The 25031-nt window shown below is 41.3% G+C and overlaps 2 protein-coding genes across 5 annotated transcripts in view; one reads left to right on the top strand and one right to left on the bottom strand.

Moving 5' to 3' along the window:
* The window catches only part of RMC1 (regulator of MON1-CCZ1), a 101984-nt gene that overhangs the window by 24489 nt on the left and 52464 nt on the right, over positions 1-25031 (top strand). The gene's annotated exons all lie outside the window — the stretch shown is intronic.
* TMEM241 (transmembrane protein 241) overlaps positions 1-25031 on the bottom strand; it is a 42358-nt gene that overhangs the window by 13546 nt on the left and 3781 nt on the right. For 2 of the 4 annotated variants that reach the window (XM_083517811.1, XM_083517809.1), the window contains exons 3-13: positions 24748-24825; positions 20916-20997; positions 16722-16799; positions 15645-15670; positions 13909-13960; positions 11531-11579; positions 9982-10027; positions 7926-7961; positions 6617-6651; positions 5307-5376; positions 3071-3164 (exon numbers count right to left, since the gene is read on the bottom strand). In XM_083517811.1, the coding sequence (XP_083373937.1) occupies positions 3071-3164; positions 5307-5376; positions 6617-6651; positions 7926-7961; positions 9982-10027; positions 11531-11579; positions 13909-13960; positions 15645-15670; positions 16722-16799; positions 20916-20997; positions 24748-24825 (646 nt within the window). The remainder of the gene's footprint in view (positions 1-3070; positions 3165-5306; positions 5377-6616; positions 6652-7925; positions 7962-9981; positions 10028-11530; positions 11580-13908; positions 13961-15644; positions 15671-16721; positions 16800-20915; positions 20998-24747; positions 24826-25031) is intronic. The other 2 variants (XM_083517810.1, XM_083517812.1) reach the window with 2 other exon arrangements.

Genomic DNA, 25031 nt, shown 5'->3' with positions numbered 1-25031 from the left:
TATTCTGTGCCACTTAGGTTGGATCTTTCACACAGTTTATGTGATAGTCTCACACATGGGAGATCAGCTGGATAGCTCAGCTGGTTAAAGTGTGGTGCTGATAATGCCAAGGTTGCAGGTTCGATTCCCATAAGGGACAGCTGCATAGTCCTGTATTACAGGCGGTTGGACTAGATGAGCCTCAGGATCCCTTCCAACCCTATGATTCTATTCTATTCTAAAAGGAAGGAAGAAGTAATGATGGATGATGGGAAGGGAAAAGATGGTTGCTTTCCAGTTGCTATTTATTTATTACATTTTGATCCTGCTCTTTTGCCATGATGGGGCTCAGTGTGGTGTGTATCTAGGATTCCCAGTTGATCTTCCAACTAGGAACAGACCAATCTCAAACCTGATAGGCTACATCAAGAATGTGGAATTTGCTGCCAAGGAGTGTGGTGGAGTCTCCTTCTTTGGGGGTCTTTAAGCAGAGGCTTGACAACCATATGTCAGGAGTGCTCTGATGGTGTTTCCTGCTTGGCAGAGGGTTGGACTCGATGGCCCTTGTGGTCTCTTCCAACTCTATGATTCTATGATTCTAAGAATGCTGCACTATATGCCTTCAGACTATGCCCTGGGACCATGGAATGGCTGCAAGGGTTGGGGCCTGGGAAATGTAATCAACTGGTTTGCAAAGACTGTCGCCCTTAAGCATAACTGTATATCCGGGCAAGGATGAAGTATTGATGCAAGACTGGAATATATTCTATCCTAGTTCTGTAACTCAGCAATAATAATGTTACTGCATTAACTCACAATATTACCATGTAAATAGTATTTCTTCATTCTCTTCCTTGGGCACTTCTTGTCTACATTTAAATTGTGGTCTGCATAGGCAACTTTCTCCTACTTTTATTAATTCATTCACTGAATCACCCTAAGGTCGCAGGGTGAGTTGTTGTTGTTTAGTTGTTTAGTCATGTCCGACTCTTCGTGACCCCATGGACCAGAGCACGCCAGGCACTCCTGTCTTCCACTGCCTCCCACAGTTTGGTCAGACTCATGCAGGGTGAGTTACACATCCAGTAACAAGCAATAAATGCATCACAGTAATTAAAAGTAAAATGTAAATCACTAAAACCTCTAAAACCAGCACCCAACCACCTCACTCACAGTATTTCTCATATCTGAAGGACAATATAAATTAAATGTGCCACTAATGCTCAAAGGCCTAGTAAAATAAGAATGTTTTCCATTGTTGCCAGAACCTACTCAAGGGAAGCTCATTCCAGAGCCAGGGTGCTGCTCTACAAACACTCATTGCAAACTAGTCATGTTGTATAATTATTTGTACTAACGGTACATAGCCACACTATGTAGTTCTGCCTTCCTGCATATTCTGTTTAGATGCCCGAGTGCGGTTAATCCACTGAGAGCTGTAAAAAAATGCTGTACAGTATTACAATTTTAGACATTGTTTTTGATAGTTTAAATAGCATGAACAAGATTAAATCTAAGATTAATCAAGTGTATACACTGCTTATCATCACAATGTGACCATAATGTGGTATTAGCTTGTTAAAGGATTTCTACTGATGTTGTATTTTTAAAGAGCCAGGGACACTTAATTCCACTTCCTCGATAAATTTAATAATTATGTTAGATACCAAGGTGTTGTTATGGAGACAGTTTTGAAGACTTTGAAGCACTTTCAGTGCAATAATTAGTGCTGGATGCTACACGACTATTATCAAGCTATCTCTATGGAAACCAACCAAAAACTTGCCTAAAGCTGCAACAAGACACCTGCCCCAATCTTTCCCCCTACATCCCGTTCAGATATTGAAATTGCACACAGGTTGAACTGTCAAATTCTGATTAATTCTATATATGCATTCTGGCAGATACGTAAGACATACTTAGGACCCAAAATTGAAACTGAATTAAGACAACAGAATGAGTGTTCGCACGCATGTTTTTTTGAACAGGAAACCAAAGGAGGAGGAATTTGCCCCTCTCGCAGTTCATGTGCAGGTTCTCTGATGTGAAACATGCAATGCTCACAGAGGATACTGTGAGGATTTGAAAAACCCAAACATATCACGGATACAATATTAAGGATTTATTTTTTTAAAAAAGGATCTTTATGATCACCATGAAAATCATTATTGGATTGGTTGTCTTATTTAAGCCAATGGTCACGTTGCCACTAATTTTATCCATGATACAATCTGGAGCCTAATCTCTGAATAAAAGTGTAACCAGAAATGAGGTTGTCACCATGGAAACCGTTACTGATGAACCAAAATGGTGTGTCTAGAAACTGATACAGTTCCATACTGTAACACTGGATGAATATATGTCATTTTATTGTGGGATTCAACCCTTGACTTTTTCACCTCTTCAGATACATTAATCTGCAGGTGCATTCAAAAAATCAAATTATTATCACACAAGAATAATACTGCAGCCCAGTTTGACCCGATAATCACAAATGCCATTTAGAATTACCACCCCACACATTAATTTGCTTTGGAGGAGAGGATGAATACCATCCTTTTGCCACTCTAACGATCCAATCATCTAATAAAGGTGGATATAAAGTATAGTTGGAGGAAAAAACTATTTACAGTAGGTTATAATGAGAATAGGGACGCGGGTGGCGCTGTGGGTTAAACCACAGAGCATAGGACTGGCTGATCAGAAGGTCAGCGGTTCGAATCCCCACAACGGGGTGAGCTTCCGTTGCTTGGTCCCTGCTCCTGCCAACCTAGCAGTTCCAAAGCACGTCAAAGTGAAAGTAGATAAATAGGTACCACTCCAGCGGGAAGGTAAACGGCGTTTCCGTGCGCTGCTCTGGTTTGCCAGAAGCGGCTTAGTCATGCTGGCCACATGACCCAGAAACTGTATGCCGGCTCCCTTGGCCAATAAAGCGAGATGAGCACCTCAACCCCAGAGTCGTCCGCGACTGGACCTAATGGTCAGGGGTCCCTTTACCTTTACTATAACGAGAATGGGCTGGAGTTATATGAAATAGTGACAGATGCTCATTCTTAAATACCTAACCAAAACAGAGCTGCACACATCTTACCTTTGCTAGGAAACTCCAGGCTGCATACTGTCCTGAGGATGTGTTGCTTTTCAGCTTCATTGTATATAAGGTCAGAAGGAATCCCAGAAGACCGCTGCAGAAGGTGGTAGTAGACAGCACAATTAATGGAGAGAATTCTCATTTTCGACTAAGGATCCCTCCAGACCGGAGGGTGTATTCTGCAAGATGTCATTGACACAATAATACTGCAATAGTGGTAGATTTATACTAGACCATCCCCACAAATCATTCCACTTTATGAGATGTTCTGCAATGCTTCCAGAATATTACTGCACTATTGTTGTCTGTGGGGGCACTTGCACTATAGCACAACAAACTGGGGGGAGGGGACACCCTGGGGAAGAACACTTTTGTTCTACTAGTGCAGGCTTCCTCAACCTTGGCCCTCCAGATGTTTTTGGCCTACAACTCCCATGATTCCTAGCTAGCAGGACCAGTGGTCAGGGATGATGGGAATTGTAGTCTTAAAACATCTGGAAGGCCGAGGTAGAGGAAGCCTGTAATAGTGCAAGATACCTACACTAGAGAATGAAGCTTCCCCATAGCCCCCTACAAGCATTGAAAATGTGTTCCAGAAGGTTGGGGGACCCTCCAAATAAGATTTGGTGGATGTGCAGAAGGGAGGAAACAGCAATGCCACTGCCCCACTGGAATTCCACTAGGGCTGCTTTGGATGCAAACAACCCCTAGAATACTTGTGGAATAAAAAGCAATAGGATTTCAGCAGGAAACTATGGAGCATGCACTGGCTGAAAACAAAGCAGTAAGCCCACTCTGAAATGTCTGCAGGCACTAACAGTTTTGAAAGTGGGATCAAATATAACGACCACGATAACCATCATGAGCACAAATAACCAGGAACGCACCATAGAAATGACATCTGGAGAGGCCCTTACATCCTTCAAAAGTAACAGCATTACAGAGATGAACACTGAAAACTGCAGTGTTTATTGGACAGGGCAAAAGGCAGTGGCTTGGCTCCTCAGTTTGTTTTCTCTGAACAGGAAGCTTTAGATCTAGCACAGAATCCCACTGGCAGAAGGGAGGAGGAGGTAATTTTCACCAGTTCCCCCTTCCTCCTGCAGTTGCTGCAATACTGTTCTACAGTGTCCACCATCCTTCTGGAAATACTTTTTGGGATGAGCAAACTCCTCTTCCATGGGTGACAGGATCCCAGGAACAGAAACCTGATCCTAGGATGTTCCCACCAGCAGCATCCAAGCTCAGGATCCAAGCCAGCGTTCTGCAATGGCTACAGCATTCTGTCTGGATATAGGAAAGCCAGATTCAAATATCTACTCAGCCATCAAGCTTGAAGCCAAGCTGAGCTTATTGGTGAAAGAGCAGGATACAAATATTCTATTATTTCATTTAATTCATTATATTCATGTATTTTATTGTTATTTCAGCAGCTAAACCCATGGAAATGTTGCTGTAAAATTTATAGCCATGTCCAATAGAGCAAAGCTTTTTTTTCCCCTTCAAATTAAGCAATGGCACTTAATCACTAAGCAGATATTCCCAGGATTGTAAATCGCCTTACAGTACAATCCTGGGCATGACTACTTAGTGTGCAGAAAGACCGGCCTAACTAGGGGTTTTGGACACACTTGAACCTAAAAATAACTAGGCAGCCACTCAGCAGTATGAGAGGCAGATCTCACCACTAAATAAATAAATAAATGGAACTTTGGGCAACATGTACTACTTACATGCTTAGGAGATGAACAACAAAGAATTCAATTCTTCCTGGGTAGCAAGCAGTTTCCACTTGAATTAATGGGATTTTGGTTAAACTTTTCCCTTTTAACTAACTTGCAAAGTCCTCCAAATAACAAGATGTACAGGAAAATAAATCCGCATGCTAATAATGGGGTATTATGGTCTAATTCTTTGTAATCACTGAAAACAATGTGATTTATGAAGACTAATCCAATGTTGAGCCTTCAAGAGATGCCTTCAGTGAATACTTTGCCATAGGATGCCGAGCAATTTTGACATCCCAAAAGTGTTGTGGAAAAATATCGCACAACATATGTTTTGAGAAGCCCAGCTCACGGGGGGGGGGGGGGGAGAGAGATGTGGAGAAGAATGAGAGAGCTGAGTTCTTGATCCTTCTCAGCATTTCGGTGGTTTCTGCCAGAAAAAATATTGTCCTTTTCAGGTTTTACATGCCACTAACTTTGACAAACTCATTCTGGTAAAGGAATATTACCTGGCAAAGCAACTGCTGTGAAACCTGTAGAAGTAAAGGAATGGAAATTCCAAGGCACTAAAGAGATCACCTGTGGAATAAAACAATTGATTCAATGGGAAAACTAGCAAAAAACACTCAGGTAAATCTCTATACAGAAACTCCATTTAACAGGTATCCTTTGGTTTAAACATGTTTTTACAGCTTCTGGACTCCTTAATTTGCCATTACTCTTATAAGGCCCCTTTCTCACCATTTTGAGCTGCACCTGATTCTTATTAGCAGTTCAAAGAGAGGTTGCAGGAAAAGGAAGTGGTGTGTTTTTAGTGAATACATTTCCACTTGCAAAAAGATCTATGTTGGATACTGCATTTTCCAATGGAAAAGCATAAGCTCTGTTCACTGTGTGCATATTCATGGTCATGAGGAATTAATTTGTTTCCACTACTGGCTTAGAAGAATATGAGAGAACATAGCTGGAAACTGGCCTTGGAAGGACTGATCCAATATTGCTGTAAACCTGGAACACTCTATGTGGTGGCTCAACATGCCAATTTATAAATGACAGTTAATTGCAAAGGCTCCCCAACTCTCCAGGTCCCCCCCCCCAATATTTCAATCTGTAAATCCGCATGGTGCTCTGAACTTTCTGCTGTTCAGAGAAGGTGCAGCACGCAACTAACATTCTAAATAGTCAGCACCAGAACTTCAGTTTCAGCATTACAGTTTAGACCAGGTTATATCCCATTAAAAACCAATAACAGAAATAAATGTTTGTGCTTCCGTTGTACAAAATAAAATATCAGGTAGTATGACCAAGTTTCTAAGATTGATTCCGGCTTCTAAAACTCCCAGTTAAATCACACCTCAATCTACTGGTATGATCTACACCAGGCACAGGCAAACTCGGCCCTCCAGATGTTTTGGGACTACAACTCCCATCATCCCTAGCTAACAGGACCAGTGGTCAGGGATGATGGGAGTTATAGTCTCAAAACATCTGGAGGGCCGAGTTTGCCTATGCCTGATCTACATGCAATTGTTATGATAGGCAAACAGAACTCCCTTTCTAGAAAAGATTTCCCAATAATTTCAGTGCAAGGAGACACTCCCCACTGATGTAGCTTTGTATGTACAGATCAGCTAACTCCATAAAAAGGAACAGATACCTACCTAAATGCAAGTGACCCACCTGTGCACCTGAACGCACACAGACCTACAGATCGGGGGGGGGTGTATCTAACAGATTATATTCCTAAACAGCATATGTAAGAAAATGAAACCATACCCATATAATTAAAAAACCCAGTTATAATTTTTAGTTCTTTTACCTGCTGGGTGGGATGCAAAAGCCAACATCACCACACTAAAAATAAAAAAGAGAGTACAGTATTAATTCCCCAGACTGAACAACGATGTCACAAATTATGCCATCTACCAAATTTGTAATTTAAATAATGTAGACGCTTCTGCAATTTGAGCTAAAGGGCAATAGAAAGTGTGTAGATGTGAGTTTTTGTCCTCTGCCACCACACATCAGACAGTATCACTTTAGGAAACAATACAATAACCAGAAATGTTTTCTGGATATCTCTATAGGATTATTTTTGTGTGTATATAGGCATGTGTGATAAGGTCGATGCAAGGTTCTTAAACATTGCTGCCAGAGATTTATGCTTTTCCCCTCTGGCAAAATTCCATTTAGATTCCTCAGAATGCAGTGATTGCTCTGAGGCATGAAATTATACCTTAAACTGTTGAGAGTGTGTCACACTTCTATAATGAACTATTAATGCATGCAAAACCAGCTTTGGAGCCCCATAACCTCATGATCTTGCTAATAAAAAATTTCAGTTGCCTTTCACTGTTATGAATGATTAAAGTGAATATGATTGACCCCATTAATGCCCCCCAACTTGGGTGTCTATGGAGTTTGGAGCAGATTGAGTACTATACTTAAAAAAAACCAACAACCCTCAATTTCTGCCCCCAAAAAAGCTGTGTTCTGCAATAAATTATGCAAATCATTTTTTCATACTTAATTGTGGTTATGCTACTAAAAGAAAGTGGCAGTCATGACTATGGAAATCTGATATCAGCTACTCTTTTTCCTGAGATTTCAAAAGAAACTTGCCTCCTCACTTTCAAGCCCTCTCTGCCTCCATAAGGTGACACATCCCTTCCCCACCAATAATAATAACAATAACAATAACAATAATAATAATAATAATAATAATAATAATAATAATAATATTTATTAAATTTGTGTGCCACCTTATACCTGTAGATCTCAGGGCAATTCACAACATAAAATTACAATATAAAAAACACTGAGTTAAGGGAGCTGGAGTGCAGGTGGAGGGGTGTGCATGTGAAGAATGGCAGGGGAGGGAAGATAAAGTCTGGAAGCACCTTGGAATTTAAGATGCCTCTCTTTAAACAGTGGGGGTGCATGCACTGCTTGCCTACACTTATGTTCTACTTGTAGAATTGTAAATAAAGCAAATATTATGGAAACCGCCCCCCCCCCAAAAGGCACAAGTCTTCACTACTCTCTCTTCCAAAGGAAATCAAACCCAGGTAGGATTGCCCTGAAGCAAAACAACAAACAGAGAAAGAAAGAAAGAATGCAAGTTTTACCTGAATGCATAGTTTATATATTGTTGCTGAGAATCACTAAAAGAAGAAAATCATTTTATCTGTTACTTGGGGGTGAGGTCTAAACACAGTGATTCCCACCAAATATTATACCTAAGAATCCCTAAAAACCAATTATATGATGTTAATGTTATATTATTACTCATGGCATGTTTTCTTTATATTGATTTGGGCAAAACTACCCATGTTTCAGATTTCTGCTTGCCTGACTATTGTTGGCAAACCCAAGACTTTAGCACAGGAGTTCAGTCACAGCTCAGTAGCACACGAACAAGCTCTCTGCACTCCTAGTTGAGTGCCAGAGAAGAATTGCCCTGGGGAAGGTGGAGAGCTATATTTATCCAGGGGACACAACCCCATTCAATGTGAGCCGCCAGTCATAGAGAGTGCACAGGCCAGACTGACCCTTACAGGCCATGAGAACAGGTAAGAACCAGCCCTGGCTCAACTTCCCAGAATTTCTGCCCTGCAGCTGAAAAGAAATTGCCGGGACAGTGTTTTGACTCCTGAAAACGGCATTGCCAAGTTTCCAGGTATAACATTCCTGTCCAAAACATAAAAGGCAACATTATTTTCCTCATGTTCGGAAGTTAGCAGGGTAGCTGGTCTACAGTAGGAGAGGGGAACCTGTGCCTCAAATGTTACTGGACTCCAAAAGCCTCAGCCAGCAAGGCCACTGGGTCAAGGCTGATGGGAGCTGTAATCAGGCAACATTTAGAGGGTTCTGGTCTATAGAGGAGTGGGGAATATATACTGTGAGTAAGACTCTCCCCGCCCCTCCTAGCACCCCCCCCAAATCTGCTCTGGGGGATTAGAACTAACTAGCTAACATTATTTAAAATTTACTCCCAACCATTTCACGGCTGCCTGGCTCTTTGATAAGCACGAAGTCACAGAGTTTTGAATTGCGGCTAACATTAAAGGAGTCAAAAGCAAATGGCAGGACCATAACACCCTCTCGACAGAAACGCTCTCAGAGAACTACATTACTAGGCCGTGTGACCCAGTTGCAAAGCCATTATGTCCTTGACAGAATTTATATCCTTCTAAATTGGGAGAAAAGAGGGAAGATGAGCATTAAAGCTGCAGTGAAGAAGTTGCTCTTAAATGGTTGATTGATCGTATGTAAACCTTGCGTTCTTGCCAAGACCCACTCTCAAAGCAGCACACAAGCAAAATCCACCATGCTGTAAGTAACTCTTGTATGTGTGAGATACAGAGGGGAGTGATGTTTACAGCTCACTATTCCAGACTCATGACCATATACAGGTGAAATAAATGAACTTTTCCACAATATTCTAATTTTCCAAGTTTCACCTGTATTTCAGGTAGCTCTTGCCATAGTCTACTTGGTGAATTTATTCATTTGGGGTGCTGTAAACTAAGGGGGGGCCCTAAAGCGTTTTTTTAAGTGTCTCTCTCCCCCCCTTCTTTATAATCACACTTTCATCCAGGGATGTCAAATAACTTACAAAAAAATCATTCAGTCAAAAATCTAACAATAACATGCATCAAAATCATCCCCCTATTAGTTATACATAATAGTATACACTTTTGTCCCTGCTCATTTATCCTAATTTCCCCCCTTCCTCCCTCCTCTTTATCCCCTCCCCCCAAAACTTGTTCTCTCTTCAAATCTTTAACCATGTGCACAGATTATTCATTCTAATTTGGATGCTTGGGTTGGCTCCCCCCCCATGATATCCAATTCTTTTAAAGTGGCTCCATCAGGATTCTACTGACCACAGAGATATGGAGACCTCAGTTTATCACTGACTATACAGCTGTGCCTCAATCCCTTTGTTCTTACAGTCATGACAACAATCTGTAATTAAAATAATAATTATTATTTATTATTTATACCCCACCCGTCTGACTGGGTTGTCCCAGCCACTCTGGGCAGCTTCCAACATATATATAAACATAGTAAAACATTAAACCTTAAAACCTTTACACCTCTTTCTCCTGATCTTTTTATTATTATTCTGTAATGGTGGTTCTTCTCTTTTACCCTCTTTAAAAACAAGGGGGAAATCACCTTAGAGAATTGGGTCTCCATGAATTATAATATACTTTGTAAGCCCCTGTGAATAAAAGGACACAAAACACGTAAAAGTCCACACTTGAGCATTATTTAGCCGTTTATCTATCCCCACCACCATTCAGATTAGAAGGAGTAGTCTACAGTGGCGTAGCGTGGGTTGTCAGCACCCGGGGCAAGGCAAGTAATTTGCGTCCCCTAACCCGTGGATTTGCGCCCCCTAACCCCCAGATGTTGCGCCCAGTGCGGCCGGCCCCCCCTGCACCCCCCACGCTACGCCACTGGTAGTCTACACCTACAAGTACTTGAATCTTTATATGAGAAGCAACTTCACTATTTCCCATTCATACCAGTAGACATTCCCTTTTATGCTTCCCCCCTCCTTCTGATTTCTTGATTCTGATTAAATATCAACATGGCACGTATGCAGATACTGGTGCATGCAGTCTGTTTTAAAAAAAAAAATCCCCACCCAGGAAGCACACAAAAAGCACGTGGTCAGGCAACTGTAAATTTGCTTGTGCAGTTTTTGGGTTTTCTGCAAATCAGAGAGGAGAGAGAGAGACTGTTCTGCCATCAGAAATAGTTACAAGCAGGGCTGAAAAAGAACTAAAAGCAATTAAAGTGATTCTCAGCACACATTTTTCAGAATGCTGGGCAAAATATTGGGTATTGAAATGTTTGATGTGGTTTGCTTGTGCAGTTTTCTGGATTTGTGCAAATCAGAAGGATCAAGGGGGAGGGAAATATTCAGGTGCACACCAGAAATAGTTATGAAGACTGCTGGAAAAGAAATCAAATCACAGATGAGGTAGTGGGCATGGAAAGGGGAGTAGCAGAAAGTGGCAATTGATCCACCCACCACAAAACGCCCCCAAAAATGATCTGGAGCAGTTTGGAGTCTGATTTCCCTCAACACTGGATTATCTCCATATAGGATAAAGCTGAATTTATAGGAGGAAAGCATTGAGAATGGTGTTGTTTGAGGGTAATGGCATGTGGACTATAGAAATGCAAACACTTTGGAGCGGATAAGCCCCAAGTCATAATGTGGACAGCTAGGGACCAATTTAAATTTGGTATCAATGTGATTGTTAAAATCTATTTGCAGTTAGAAAAATCTAAACTTTTATGCAGCATTTAAGCTACTTTGGCTAATGCCCAGTTTTGTAGTTATGCATTTATTTCCAACCAGTATAGATCAAAATCTCATTTCCTTTATTTGTTCTCACTCTTCAGTGCTCTGTTCTCTCCAAATCATTTCAGAGCTTTGATCTGCCTATATTTGTTTTCCCTTCCATTTTCATGGTGTCATACAATTCAATGCAAAGTTGGATTCATTCATATACCTTTGGAAGGAACACACAATAAGCTTCTGTTCCAAGTGGAAGCAATACAAACAAACTCCGCTTATGCAATTTGTTGGCTATTGTACTGAGGGACAAAAGCCAGAAAACTGGGAGCCTCAGCCGAAACGCTACTAAAATGAAAAGGAGCAGTACTTATGCATTACAGCTTAATTTTCACAAATTTATTAAAAACTTACCAATGCATAGCAAATGGATGAGGGCCCAAAAATAGCCATCTGTGTCAAACTGTAAAATACAACATCAAAGCAAAGAGAGATAAACCCTCCTTCATAAATGGTTCCAAGATGTAGTTGCTGGAGGAGAAATGTTCTAGGAAAAACAATATATTAAAAAGAGCTGCCACTTTGTATCAATTTCAGTTTAATTTATTAGTCATTTGATATCATGTCTTCTTTTCATGTAGCAGCAACAAAAACAATAAGACATGTGTTTGGGTATCTACATCGAAAACAGACTTCATTGTGTAACACAGGCGTAGTCAACCTTTTTATACCTACCGCCCACTAATGCATTTTTCTTGATGGTAAAATTTCCTTACCGCCTACCAGTGCTGCAGTAACATGTGGCGTAGAACCCCTACCGCCCCCCTGGAATCCTGAAACGCCCACTAGTGGGTGGTAGGGACCAGGTTGGCAACCCCTGGTGTAACACAAGGTATTATGTGCTTTGTATGGGAGGGACTGGAGGACGTGGGTGGTGCTGTGGTCTAAACAACTGAGCCTAGGGCTTGCTGATCAGAAGGTCAGCGGTTTGAATCCCTGCGACGGGGTGAGCTCCCGTTGTTTGGTCCTTGCTCCTGCCAACCTAGCAGTTTGAAGGCACGTCAAAGTGCAAGTAGATAAATAGTGCGCTGCTCTGGTTCGCCAGAAGCGGCTTAGTCATGCTGGCCACATGACCCGGAAGCTGTGCGCCAGCTCCCTCGGCCAATAAAGCGAGATGAGCGCCGCAACCCCAGAGTCGTCCACGACTGGACCTAATGGTCAGGGGTACCTTTACCTTTATGGGAGGTACTGAGAGCTAGCTCCACCACTGCCACCAAGATGTGCTGTGTCCATGCCTGCAAATCTGACTGGCATGTAAAGAAGCTCGATTCATGCACAACAGTGTATGCGCAGAGCAGCAGCCCGCATAATGGGACTGAGCCACCCTCCCAACACCAGCATTGCTGCAGCATACTGGAGGGACCTGTGGTAGGGCAAGGTGCTGGTGAGGTCAGGACTATGCAGTTCTGCTGCCACCCTGCCCCATGCCAGCTCCTTCCAAGTAAGCTGCAGTGGTGCTGGTGCTGGGAGGGCGGCTGTGGCTCTGCCTCACCGCACGGATCGCATCCAGCATAGAGCTTCACCACAACAAAGTGGGGACATTGACTCTGGTCTCCCTTCATGTGGAGGAGTGCTACATTGATGTGCATATAGACTGTTTGTACCAGGGATGAACATGAAGATGAAATGGAGGCTGGTCACACCAAGTGCTGGCGGTGGAGGGCTTGCAACTCCACAACCCCCACCCTTCTACATGTTCTGTCAAAGTATAGGGCATGTGTGAGCATCCGCCCCCCCCCCTCCTTGGGGAGAGAGGGATCTGGGTGGTGGTTTCTCATTGTCACGCACTACTGGCTTTTTTCTTCAATGCTAAATTTTGCCTGCTATGGCTGCAATCTTGTTTTAATCACTTTAAAAGTTGTTAGCCTGCCTTTCCATTAATGTTTGAGGCAGCTTTTAACAGAGGGCAACCTCAAGAAAAATACAAATTATAAGAGGGACAAAAAAGGAGGTAAAACAGAATTCAAAGCTAATTAACCAGGAAGGTTGAAAACTTAAGAGAATGGCAGGTTGGATGGATTGCCTGTATAAAAAGGTGTTTTAGAAGTGATGGAAGAGGGGGGCGAGAGGCGCCTCCCTAGGGAGAGAGTTTGAAAACCAACCGAGGGCACAGAGAAGGCCCCCTTCTGCGTCCCACCCAGACCTAATTCAGATATTGGTGGGTTGCAAAGGAGAGGAGAGGGCAGGCAGGCTCACGGAGAAGACAGCCCCACTATTCACTCTCTCTTCAAAACTTAAAAACAGCTCTGAGTAAACATGGACGTGGCTGTATGTTTTTAAAAACAAGTGCAATACTGCATGTGGGGAGAGAAGAGGAGACTTCCAGAGGAACTAAGAAACAATTTACTGAAATGTGCCTAATGTATTTCCAGTGCAAAAAAACTTATTTGGCTGACTAAAATATTATCCATATATACAAAATGATTCAGAAACAAAGACATGAAGATTTCGCTTGAAAATATAGCTTGTTTCTATGCAGATGCCCCGAAGATTTTTACACCTGAAAAGCATTAGACTCCTTTCAGCAAACTGTTTCCTAGGGCTTGCTATGGCGGACCTGCCTCTGTGAAAGGTTTTGTTGCTTGGCCTGTGCCCTCCTGCCTTTTCTTCTCAATAGCCAATCACAATCAAGAGGGAATGTTCACTTCCTGAATCCAATAGCAAGACAAATGGAAGGAGACAGCCATTTCACAGTCATCTTAGGATTGTATTTTTTAAACCAACCTACCTACCTGTGGATCACAGAAAGGAAGGCACCCTGCTGCTACCAGAAGAGTCAGCACTCTGCATGGAAGAAACAGTATGCCACATGACTGACATTCGTTGCAATGCATTCTCAGAGGAATTATATATTTCTATTTCATTAAATACATCCATCTGTCTATCTCATCCTGTATCTATCTCATCCTGCCTCCAAATAGCTCAAGGAAGTACATGTAGTTCTATGTCTCATTTATCCTCACTACTACCCTGTAAGTTAGGGTTAAGCTGTGAAATATTGACCAGTCCATGGTTATCCAGTGAGCTTCATGGCTGAATGGAGATTTTATTGCATGCTCAATTCAAACATGGTGACCCAGGGATAGCACACATGGTACTTTTCAGATGATGATGGACTCCAAATCTCATCAGCACAAGGCAGCATGGCCAATAGTCAGTGATAATGGAAGCTGGACTCCAACATCATATTGTCTGCCGCTGCTGTAACCAAAGCCCTGCCCTGGCTTTATTCATAATTTTCGGTTTTGTTATTATTCCAACTACTACTATATTTGCCACATGACAAGCAACAAGCATGATCAAATGGATGAGAATAACATAGACACTGAAATTGCCCCTTGGGAGAAGAGGGGAAAAAACTAAGACACACAATGTGTAGTAGCCCCTTCTTACAACATCCCCTCCTGCTTTTGTCACGACCCCATCTGCCCTATTCTTGCTTTGCAGACCCAGCTTGAATTCAAACCACAGCTGCAAATCCTTTTGCCAAAAGCAGGGCTTGCAGTTGGAGCTGAATGTAAGCAGCCCAAATGCAAGCCCCACTGCAGCTGTCATGGACGCCCTTTAGTTATCCCACACCTGGTGTCACATGATGTCAAGTACAGTAACGTATCCATCACAGCAGGATAAAAATTGGCCATGTGGGCCATGCTAGAAAAAGTTAGTCCTTTCTCTCACACAGTTTCTCCAATGCAAATCACCTCTCTGAAGCTGCTATAATCTGCGGGGGAGGGGGGGAATACTGGCTTAATACAAAAACACCTGAATTCCAAAAAGTTTTCTTAAGTTATTAACTTGAGTTACTTTTAAACACAAAGTTAAAATATGTTTATTATTTTTGAGATATTTTACTGAATCATTCTTATATAATATCTTCTCATAGTTCTGTTTGCCTGTGAACAATCTTTTGCCGTCAAGGTCTTTTGGAAATTGTGTATTTAAGCATTTTGAAAAAATATGCACACAAACACAATTATTTCATCCCCTCTGATCCAAATCTCATCAAATACAGATACATATTTCTGAGCACTTACTATAATTCTCTGAAACAATACTGTACTGTATTTAAAAAGGAATCTAATTTAATAATGATACACCCAATTCAAATTGGTCCTAGGCCTAAATCCAATGAATAATTAGGGATGCCTAAGCCTACTGATTTTAATGAACTTAAGGAGGCTTAACTCTGTGTTGGCTTCAGAAAGACAACTCCAAGAGGTGAGTCAAGAAAAAGAACCATGGAATTATGATTCACCTGGAGAAGTTATGGCGGGACTCTGTGTGTCAACCTGCTGAGTAATATAATTTCTAGGCAGTTTCATCTTTATGTTCAAAGCTTTTCTGGATTGAAGCATTAAAAACTTGTCCTTTTTGAAGTTTACGATGACTAGATGACCAACTTTGCAATCTGTGAGAAATCTAGGCCCTCTGTGAAATTCTCTATAGACTTATACATTGAGAAACTTACCTACAAATTTTTAGTCTAGAGGTCTGCTGTTAAGAAAGGAAATAAAATGCAATCAAAACACTGGAAATAAAATGTGTTATTATACATGCATCTAGACTTCTGACAGTTTTCCAAATGCAAGTTCTATTATTGTGGTACCTGTAGAAGAAAAAATGAGCTCAACTTGAAATAGTTCCTAAATAAATCAGCTTGTAAAATTGCACACATACCCCAGCCAAATTATTAGGATTCCCTTATTACTAGCTGTGACCCTATCTGGATGTAGCAGATATTTCCCTGGTTACCTCTAGACTGGGTTAGTGTAATGCAATCTATGTGTGTCTGCCTTTAAAAAGGATTCATAAGCTACAGCTGTTGCAAAATGCTAATTCTACACCAGGAGCTAATTCTGGCAGGGCCTTTTCAGTGGTGGCCTCATCTTTTTAAAAAACAAACAAACACCTCTCTCCATGAAATGCGCCATCCCTCCCTGTTGTTGTTCAGGTAGGATCTACATTATACTTCAAATAGCTTTTAACCGAGGGCTCAATTAGACCAAATGTTCCTCACCACAGCCTTAGTGGAAAGAGTTCCCACTTATATAAACTGGGGCATCTGATTTTCACCAATTCTTCCTACCTGCTTAAGTTCCTCCCTTTGAAAGCTGCTCCTGGTGGTTGGGAATGCTGGAACAGAATACTATAGGGCTGCAGTTGAAAAATATTGGGTGTCCCAATTTGTGGAAGGGGTTTTTCACTAAGGCAAAACTACCAAGGATACAACTCTTGGACTGCATCAAAATCAGTATTTTTTTTCCTCTCTGGTTCAATGATCTGAGCTATTTATGGATCTTCAGAGTGACACCATCATTCGGCTCCCTTTTACAGACTTCAAAATACACATTCTTCCCATAGAATTCAATAATTTTCTTTCCATTTCTGAAAGGAAAACGTTTGAAGTATTTCCCTTATTAAAAATAAAATTAAATTAGTAACTGGATTATTTAGCAGAGCTGGGAAAACATGGTAACACTAATTTCACTATTTCCATAGCCCTGGCACAGGCTGTTAACAACACAGGAAATTCATTTTATCATACCTCTTTCTGCACAAATGCCTCGATTCCACAAGCTATAACGTCTGCAGCATTGTGTAAGGTAAGAAAGATAGGAATTGGCTGTCAAGGGAGAAAATGTGACCAATAAGATTAGCACTGCAGATTCTGAAAAGATCCTCTTCTGCACTTATTCATGTTTCTCTTGGGTTGTCCTAAAAACCAGATATTTCTAGGCATACAGTTTCCCTTATAAACAGCTGTAGGAGCTTGCAGGTATGAAATGAGGTGGTGCACAAAGCATTAGATTTCTCCCATGAGCATAGTGCTAAGAACTAGCACCATGAGGAAAAACAGTTCTCCAAGAAGGGACAGAATGTTTAGCCTAGTTTCGGTCTGTGTCAATTTCATACATGCTCAAAACTCTGATCTATTTCTTTATTAACCCACTGTGATTTTTTTTAAAAAATAATCATGCTAAAATGTGTATTCAAATACCCAGGGCTTTTTTCCCTTAAAATATATTTAGGGGTACTCTCATTTTTACTCAAGAAAACCACCATTTTATAGTTCAAATCAGGGGAAATAAAGTAAACGGACAAAAGTACAAAGATTCACAAAATGTTTAGGGCAGGGGTAGGCAACCTAAGGGCCGTGGGCCAATTGCTTTCTTCCGGCCTGCGGATAGTCCGGGAATCAGCGTGTTTTTACATGAGTAGAATGTGTGCTTTTATTTAAAATGCATCTCTGGGTTATTTGTGGTGCATAGGAATTCATTCATTATTTTTTTCAAAATATATTCCAGCCCACTACATGGTCTGAGGGATGGTGGACCAGCCCATGGCTGAAAAAGGTTGACCCCTGGTTTAGGTGTATATGTATTCTTGCATCCCCCCAGGGGGGAAAAAGCACTGCAAATACCCAAGATGCTGATCTGAGCCTTCATACACATGTAAATTGACAACTGAGCAGCTGGAGGAAAAGTGGAGCCATCTGGTAAATTAGGAGAGAGAGGGTGTTGCTAATGGCTCTCTTGATTCCATATAGCGCCCCCCCTCCCCATGTCAGAAAAGGTTGGGAACCCTTGAGCTAATGAAACCCATCTCGTCACTCCAAAAACGAACCACATCGAAACTGGAAACTATATGGAAAACTTGGAACATGGACTATCTAGTCAAACTAATTTGTCTTCTAAGATGTACATGCAAGGATACTATAAATTAGTTCTGTATAAAACGGAATTTGTAAATTAAAGGAACAGCTTTATTTGATAGGATACTTATTTTAGGTGTCTGCCACTGATCTTTTTTTATTTTGTATAAACAATTTATCTGTTATTCTTGTATTTTTTCACTAGAAATGCTTTTTGTAGAATCAAACATGTAGGCCATAACAAATTATTTGGACCTAAGACACACCCACTTAACAAAGTACATTCTAAATACTTGGGAATTTGCAAGAAATGGTATTCAATGAACAGCCAAACATGGCACATCACCAGTCAGTTGTTGACTGGTCTTCAGTAGGATCAAAAAACAATTCATGCCACCCATGCTCAATAATTTGCCAATCATTATTGTTAATCTCTTGTAAAAACATCACATCATGTTTTGCCGTGTACATTTTGTTATGTGGTCAGTGTTGATTATATTTTATCAATACAGATATATTTTAAAAACAAAGAACAGTTCCTAGTTCCACTGCTGGCCTTGTTACCCACCATTTATGCTGCCCCTCACTGCTGCTGAGGCAGAAAGTTAAACGGAGCCCGTCATCTAACACAGGCCACTTGAACTGGAGCACAATAATAGGAAATACTAGAAGCAATGTCTAAGAAAGCTGACACCAGAATTTACATTTTTCCTTTTCTGCAGCCAAGTTTTAACACACACATGTATATACAGACACACTCACACACCCCTTCCCCTCCCATACGCTATTGGCTCTTTCTAGAGCCAAGAGAAATGTGTTTTGCTGCCAACAGTGGCTCCAGATTGCCCAGCTCAGCTAACCTTCGCCAGATGTCTATTGTCTTTGCTGATATTTTTTAGGAGCTTTAGTCTTTATAAAAGGAAGCTCAGTATGTTGGTCCAGCCAGCATAAGCAAATTGCCATCTCCTCAATTCCACTATCTCACGAACACATCTCAGCTAGTTGTTGTTCCAGAAATTCTCGTTTCAGTTTGAAATGTAAATTCTTAGATGAAATAGGCAGGCACATGCCCTCACAGCTAAGTAAGACCCATTTCTACAGCCACTGTGTAGATTGCATTTCAAGTGCAGAAATTTAAAAAAACAACATTTCAAGTGTTTTCACAATCCCATCTTAACACCGCCATTTTAAAAGAGGAACTGAGACTGAGTTTGGGGAAGAGCAAGAATCTGAAGCCGGGTCTCCCCACTACGTGTCCACACTGGCTCTCATCCAGTGCAGAATTACTCACCAAACAAAGGGGCAAAGCAAACATCATAATTAAAACCAGCTCAACTGATTTGGAAATGAAGCTATATGTAGTTATATGATGCACCACAGTAGTGGCAATAGGCATTTGAGCACTAATTTAGGAATCATGTTAACAACAATGAAAATGCATTTTATGCTCCTATCTATTTCATGTGTCAAAATGGAGCATCTTTCATATTCATGTACAATGAGCTAAGGTCTCATCATAACAGTAGATTCTGAAGAGGCGGGAGTAACAGAAAAAAGTGGGGAGGGGGAGATTATGGGATGTAAGTCAACAGAAAAAGGAAGAGTCACATAGACTAAACTTCCCCAGTTGCCTTATCAGAGGATGTAAGTGCTTCATGTGCTAATTCCCAGGGCAAAAGGAAAGAGAGGAAGGGAATGAACTCTGGCTCCTGTTAAAGGTGACTTGTTTTGTGCTGGGAATTCTTAGTTATTTTGCTGCTGGAGCTCATTATACCCATTACGCCCATACAAGGCAGCTTATTTTATATATATATATATATATATATATATATATATATATATATATATATATGCTTTCGTAGATTTTCACGGGTACAGGAATGCAGGTTTTGGTGTCTTCGGGTGTCTTCCCGTGTAAGAGTTGGGGTGTCTAGGCGACGTTTCGACGAGGTCTCACTCGTCATCTTCAGGCTGGTGCTTTCGGCTTCTTGTTACTGGAACAGAGCAGGATCTCAGTGTTTGAGTTCCTATAAATACTGTTGAGGGGGTGTGGTGTATAGCCTCCAACGTTCTGGGCAGAGAGGAAGTTCCCAGGTTAGTGTGCCTTTTCTTCTTTTGTTCCTTAATTACTTGAGGGATATCTTGAGTGATTTCTTGAGTGATATTCTGAGTACCACTTAGGTGGGTCATTAAGTGTGGATTAGTTGCTAAAGCTTTCGTGTCTTGACCTCTTGAGCTTGTGAAGAGTTTTTCTGAGAAGATGGCTGTACTGCACTTAGTTGTGCTCTGGCTTGGCTTCGTGTATAGGGGCGTGTATAGGAACACTTAATGACCCACCTAAGTGGTACTCAGAATATCACTCAAGAAATCACTCAAGATATCCCTCAAGTAATTAAGGAACAAAAGAAGAAAAGGCACACTAACCTGGGAACTTCCTCTCTGCCCAGAACGTTGGAGGCTATACACCACACCCCCTCAACAGTATTTATAGGAACTCAAACACTGAGATCCTGCTCTGTTCCAGTAACAAGAAGCCGAAAGCACCAGCCTGAAGATGACGAGTGAGACCTCGTCGAAACGTCGCCTAGACACCCCAACTCTTACACGGGAAGACACCCGAAGACACCAAAACCTGCATATATATATATATATATATATATATATATATATATAACCTCTTTCATCATTAATTATCAGTTTTGCATTATATACAGCTGGAGATATACATTTCAGTCTTGTTGATACTGTTCATGCATCATATTTGCAAAAGTGGTTGTTATTGTCACCAATGTACATATAGGGACAATATAACACGCAAAGCTGAAAATTAGGGAATTGTTTGCAAAGAAACCATCCAGTCAGCACAAGGATTTCCACTTGTGCGACGGGATTTGCCCCTTCTCCTCCCCCACTTTCCCTAAACTTGCTCCAGATGACGCTCACAGCTTCCAAACAGCAGTTAGTGTTTTTACAAATGACTTTAACCTCAGTTAGGTCAATGACTTTAACCTTAGTATGCTATCTGGAGTAAAACATTAACACCAACAAATGAAAAAGCATGTTAGTTTCCATTTGCCTGTATCTTACCAGTCTGGACAGTGCCCTGGAACCTGCATAAATAATGCCCACAAAGAGTGCAGAAGCTGGAAGCCATGACAGCACTTCAGTTCTGTAAAAACAAATGGCGCACACAGTTACGACTATGCCAGGTTCTGTATACAAACGATATCAAAAGACATCTACCCAAAACATTTTCCTCTACTAAACAAAGGGAAATGAACCTGAACCAGGTGTAATTAAGAGCCATGAAGGAAGTTGGAAGCTCTGCAAGATACATCTCTTGGCATTGTATCTGACCATTCCCATGCTGCAAAGATGCAGTGTATCCAAGTATCCTTATTGGGTTAGCTCTTCTGAAAATCTGCAATGATGACGTGCCTCTACAGTGTAATCTCCTGATTCTGTTTTTAAGTATGTTGTTCTGCTCAAGCAATGAGTTAGTTGAATTCAATCCAACTTCTGCTCATACAACATAAATTCTCTTTCCTCACACCGGGCCCAAATCTTATCTGGATCAAACTGACAACTACTATAATTATTTTGCTGGTAACTTCAAATCAGATGCCTCCTTAAACCAAGCAATGTCATTTGAACTGAAGTAGCAGTGGAAAAATAAAGCCCTAAAGCTTGAGAATGAGGTCTCCATGTGGAAAACAGAGATCACTGACCACAATGTGAAGTCTCAGGAATCCCTGAAATGTTTGCATGTCCAATGTGACCATCTAAAATGCAATGGAAAAGGCCATTAGAACCGTTCCCACGATGGAACTTCAGAACTCAATCCTGCCAAGAGGGATTCTTTTTCAGGGCTGGAAAAGAATGTCTAGCACTACGGGAAATGCTTCAACAGCAGTCATCACTCTAACATGCCAAGCCATACAACAGTCAGGCTCAGAATCTGCTATAATGACTTTGCATAGAGCACTCTGTTGTGCATTCCTTGACAAGTACGAAAGAAATATGCAGTATTCCATGAATCGGAATGGTAACTTGGAGATCACAAGACATGCCTACGCTACAAATCTAGATTGATCATCATGGCATCTACCCAAAGAGCATTGCAGATAACTCTTCTGTGAAGGAGTTAAAAGATCTCAATCAGAGAAATTTCAGCACACACTCAAAATCTAAATACCCCTCTCATCCTTAGGCTTCCTTTGTTGATGGAAAAATAGGCAAGTTAAGGTTGTTGTGTGGATGCACTCATCACCCAAGGCACAGTCTGTTCATTCTAGACACAAAATGCAGAGGTTCTTGGAGAATTATGTGTACACAAACAGCCTACTTTCAGATCTAGATTTCTGAAGGAGTTAGAAGCAGCTCCTATATCTTTCCATCTGCAAACAGAGACACAAGTACAATATGAGTCACCCCACCCACTTTGAAATCTGTTGCGGTTGATGATACTCAGTATTTTTGCAAATGAGACTGAAGGAAACTTTAGGCACCAAGGAAGCCAACAGCCAAAATCTCATTTATTCTGTGGCTCAATGAACAGAGCGAGGAACTCATGACTTGCACACAGCCTGAGTCTTCCATCATTGTTGCTGATCAAAATCTTAAGACACCCCAGTGCTGATATTAGTAATCTTCCATGTTGTAGGGAATATGTATTAAAAGCTCAAACACAAAGATCAAATACATAGTCAGAGGGCAGGGGGGGCAGCTACCACCGCAAATCAAGTAAATAAATAAAAATACTTAACTGACCAATTTCATCACAGATAATTTGGTTCTGCCCCCACCCCAATATAAAGCCTGCCCCCCACAAAATAAATCCTGACTATGCCCACGTTGGGGACCCCTTGACTAATGTAACACATTCTGCATGAAGCTGCATTTGAAGAAGGGGTAGAAGCTGCAGCCAGTGCAGAATTCTGAAGCATGCCTCTTGAAAACAGACTTCCTATTCTGCCTCATCCATGCTGTCAGTTCTTTCCATGTCCAAGCATTGAATTACTTGAGTTCTGGGTACCCTAAGGAGTGCCTCTTTCCTTACACTCCTCCCCTTTTATCTTTAGGTCTTCTGCGGGATGCCATCCTTTGCATCCCATCTTTTATTCAGCAAGAGCAGGGAGCAGGAAAGTCTCTGTGTTAGGATTACCTTGCTTAGACTGACATCTAGTGGAGTGAAGTCTTAAGCTCCAAAGCAGAACAAGATTTAACCAAAATAAAAAAAATCCTTCCAATAGCACCTTAAAGACCAACTAAGTTAGTTCTTGGTATGAGCTTTCGTGTGCATGCACACTTCTTCAGATACACATGTATCTGAAGAAGTGTGCATGCACACGAAAGCTCATACCAAGAACTAACTTAGTTGGTCTTTAAGGTGCTATTGGAAGGATTTTTTTTATTTTGACTATGGCAGACCAACACGGCTACCTATCTAATATTTAACCAAGTTAGGAGACAACAGCGCTTTGGTTTTTAACAGAAAGCATCAGGGTGACGAGAACAATATTTAAGCCACCCTTACCACAATGTTCAGTTGCTATCACAGAATGCCACCCTGGAGCTCCATCAGATATCTATCCCCTGATGTGCAGCCATTCTACAAATGGAAGAACAGAACTACTGACGTTGCTCAGAATGAATTTCTCCAAGCACAGATCTTTATGTCACAGGTCACTATTCTTCTAGGGGAGGACATGATAGAGGTGTGTAAAACTATGCATGGAAAGAAGAAAGTGGAGAGGGAGGTTTTTCTCCCTCCTTCAAAATACTAGAACACAGGGGCATCCGGATTCCAAAGAAGCTGAATGCTGGAAGAGTCAGAACAGACAAAAGGAAATACTTCTCGCAGTGCACAGGAACCAACTTCCACAAGAGGAAGTGATGGTCACCAACTTGGATGTCTTCCCAAGAGGATCAGACAAATTCATAGTGGGGAAGGCTAACAATGGTTACTAGGCAGGATGACTATGTTCTGTTTCCACCTCCAGAAGCATTATGCCTCTGCACACCAGTTGCTGGGAGAGGAAAGAGCAGTGGGGCACTCAGGTCCTGCTCACATACTTCCCATAGGTATCTAGTTAGTCACTGGGAGAACAGGAGAGTGGGTTACATGGGCCACTGGCCTGATCAGGGGGTTTCTTCTTATATACTTACGTACATAACCCTGGACAAAATGAAGTATTTTTTTCTGTGGGTTTTTGCCTCTCAAATTCATGAGAGGTTTTTTTTAATATGTTCAATTTAAACATCAGACTAGATTTCCATGGAATAAATCAGCTATTCCTAAAACTGTATCCCAAACAGTTCATAATTGGGCAAGACCAGGCACCCCCAAACTCAGCCGTCCAGATGTTTTGGGACTACAGTTCCCATCATCCCTGACTACTGGTCTTGTTAGCTAGGGATGATGGGAGTTGTAGTCCTAAAAACACCTGAAGGGCCGAGTTTGGGGATGCCTGGGCTAGACAGTCAAACAGCAAGTAAGTGATCTTGCATACTAAGATGCAAACAGCAGATTTCTCAGTTCTAGATTGTATGCAATCTAAAATGCCCTATAGAGTTGGGCAGTATCTTCATTTGACCATGCTAATTATATAAGAATGGGACAGGGGGCTGGAAGAGAAAAGCCTACACACTTGTGCACAGACACTTGATGAAACTGTGGCCTATTCTATGGTTTTAATCTCATGAGTATATGTGCAAAGTTATATAAATGCATAAAGAAAACACTCCAGTTACATACAGAAAAAGTGTGTCATGTTTATTATTATTTTACCACTACACAGTTCTTGCAACATTATGGGGTAAAAACCACAGCCAAGTATCTGAAATAAGATGACACATATTCCAGTGAATATTAATTGGAATACCGTCTGTATATTCTTACACTGCAATTTCATTGTACCTTGAACTGCTGCTGATCTCAGTCCAGCCAATCTTCCAGGAAATGTGTAGGAGAAATCCACCAACTAGTGTCTGCCAGCTGCAATTGAAACACGTACAATGTTCTGTTTCTAAACAATTAACCCAAATCAATTATTACTCACAGTAGAGGCTTCTTCCATGAGTGACACAGTCTGATCATATGCTGCCTTCAGTCATTGGACTGGCAGTATAAAGGGCAACAAAATAAAATTATGATGATGGAACAAAACAACAAATTATATTCCTAACAGGCAACCTGGGCTG

This window comes from Podarcis liolepis (assembly GCF_965112155.1).
Source record: "Podarcis liolepis genome assembly, chromosome: 8".
NCBI lineage: Eukaryota > Metazoa > Chordata > Lepidosauria > Squamata > Lacertidae > Podarcis > Podarcis liolepis.
The sequence above is the reverse complement of the archived record's forward strand: the minus strand, read 5'-3'. Positions and strand labels throughout refer to the sequence as shown.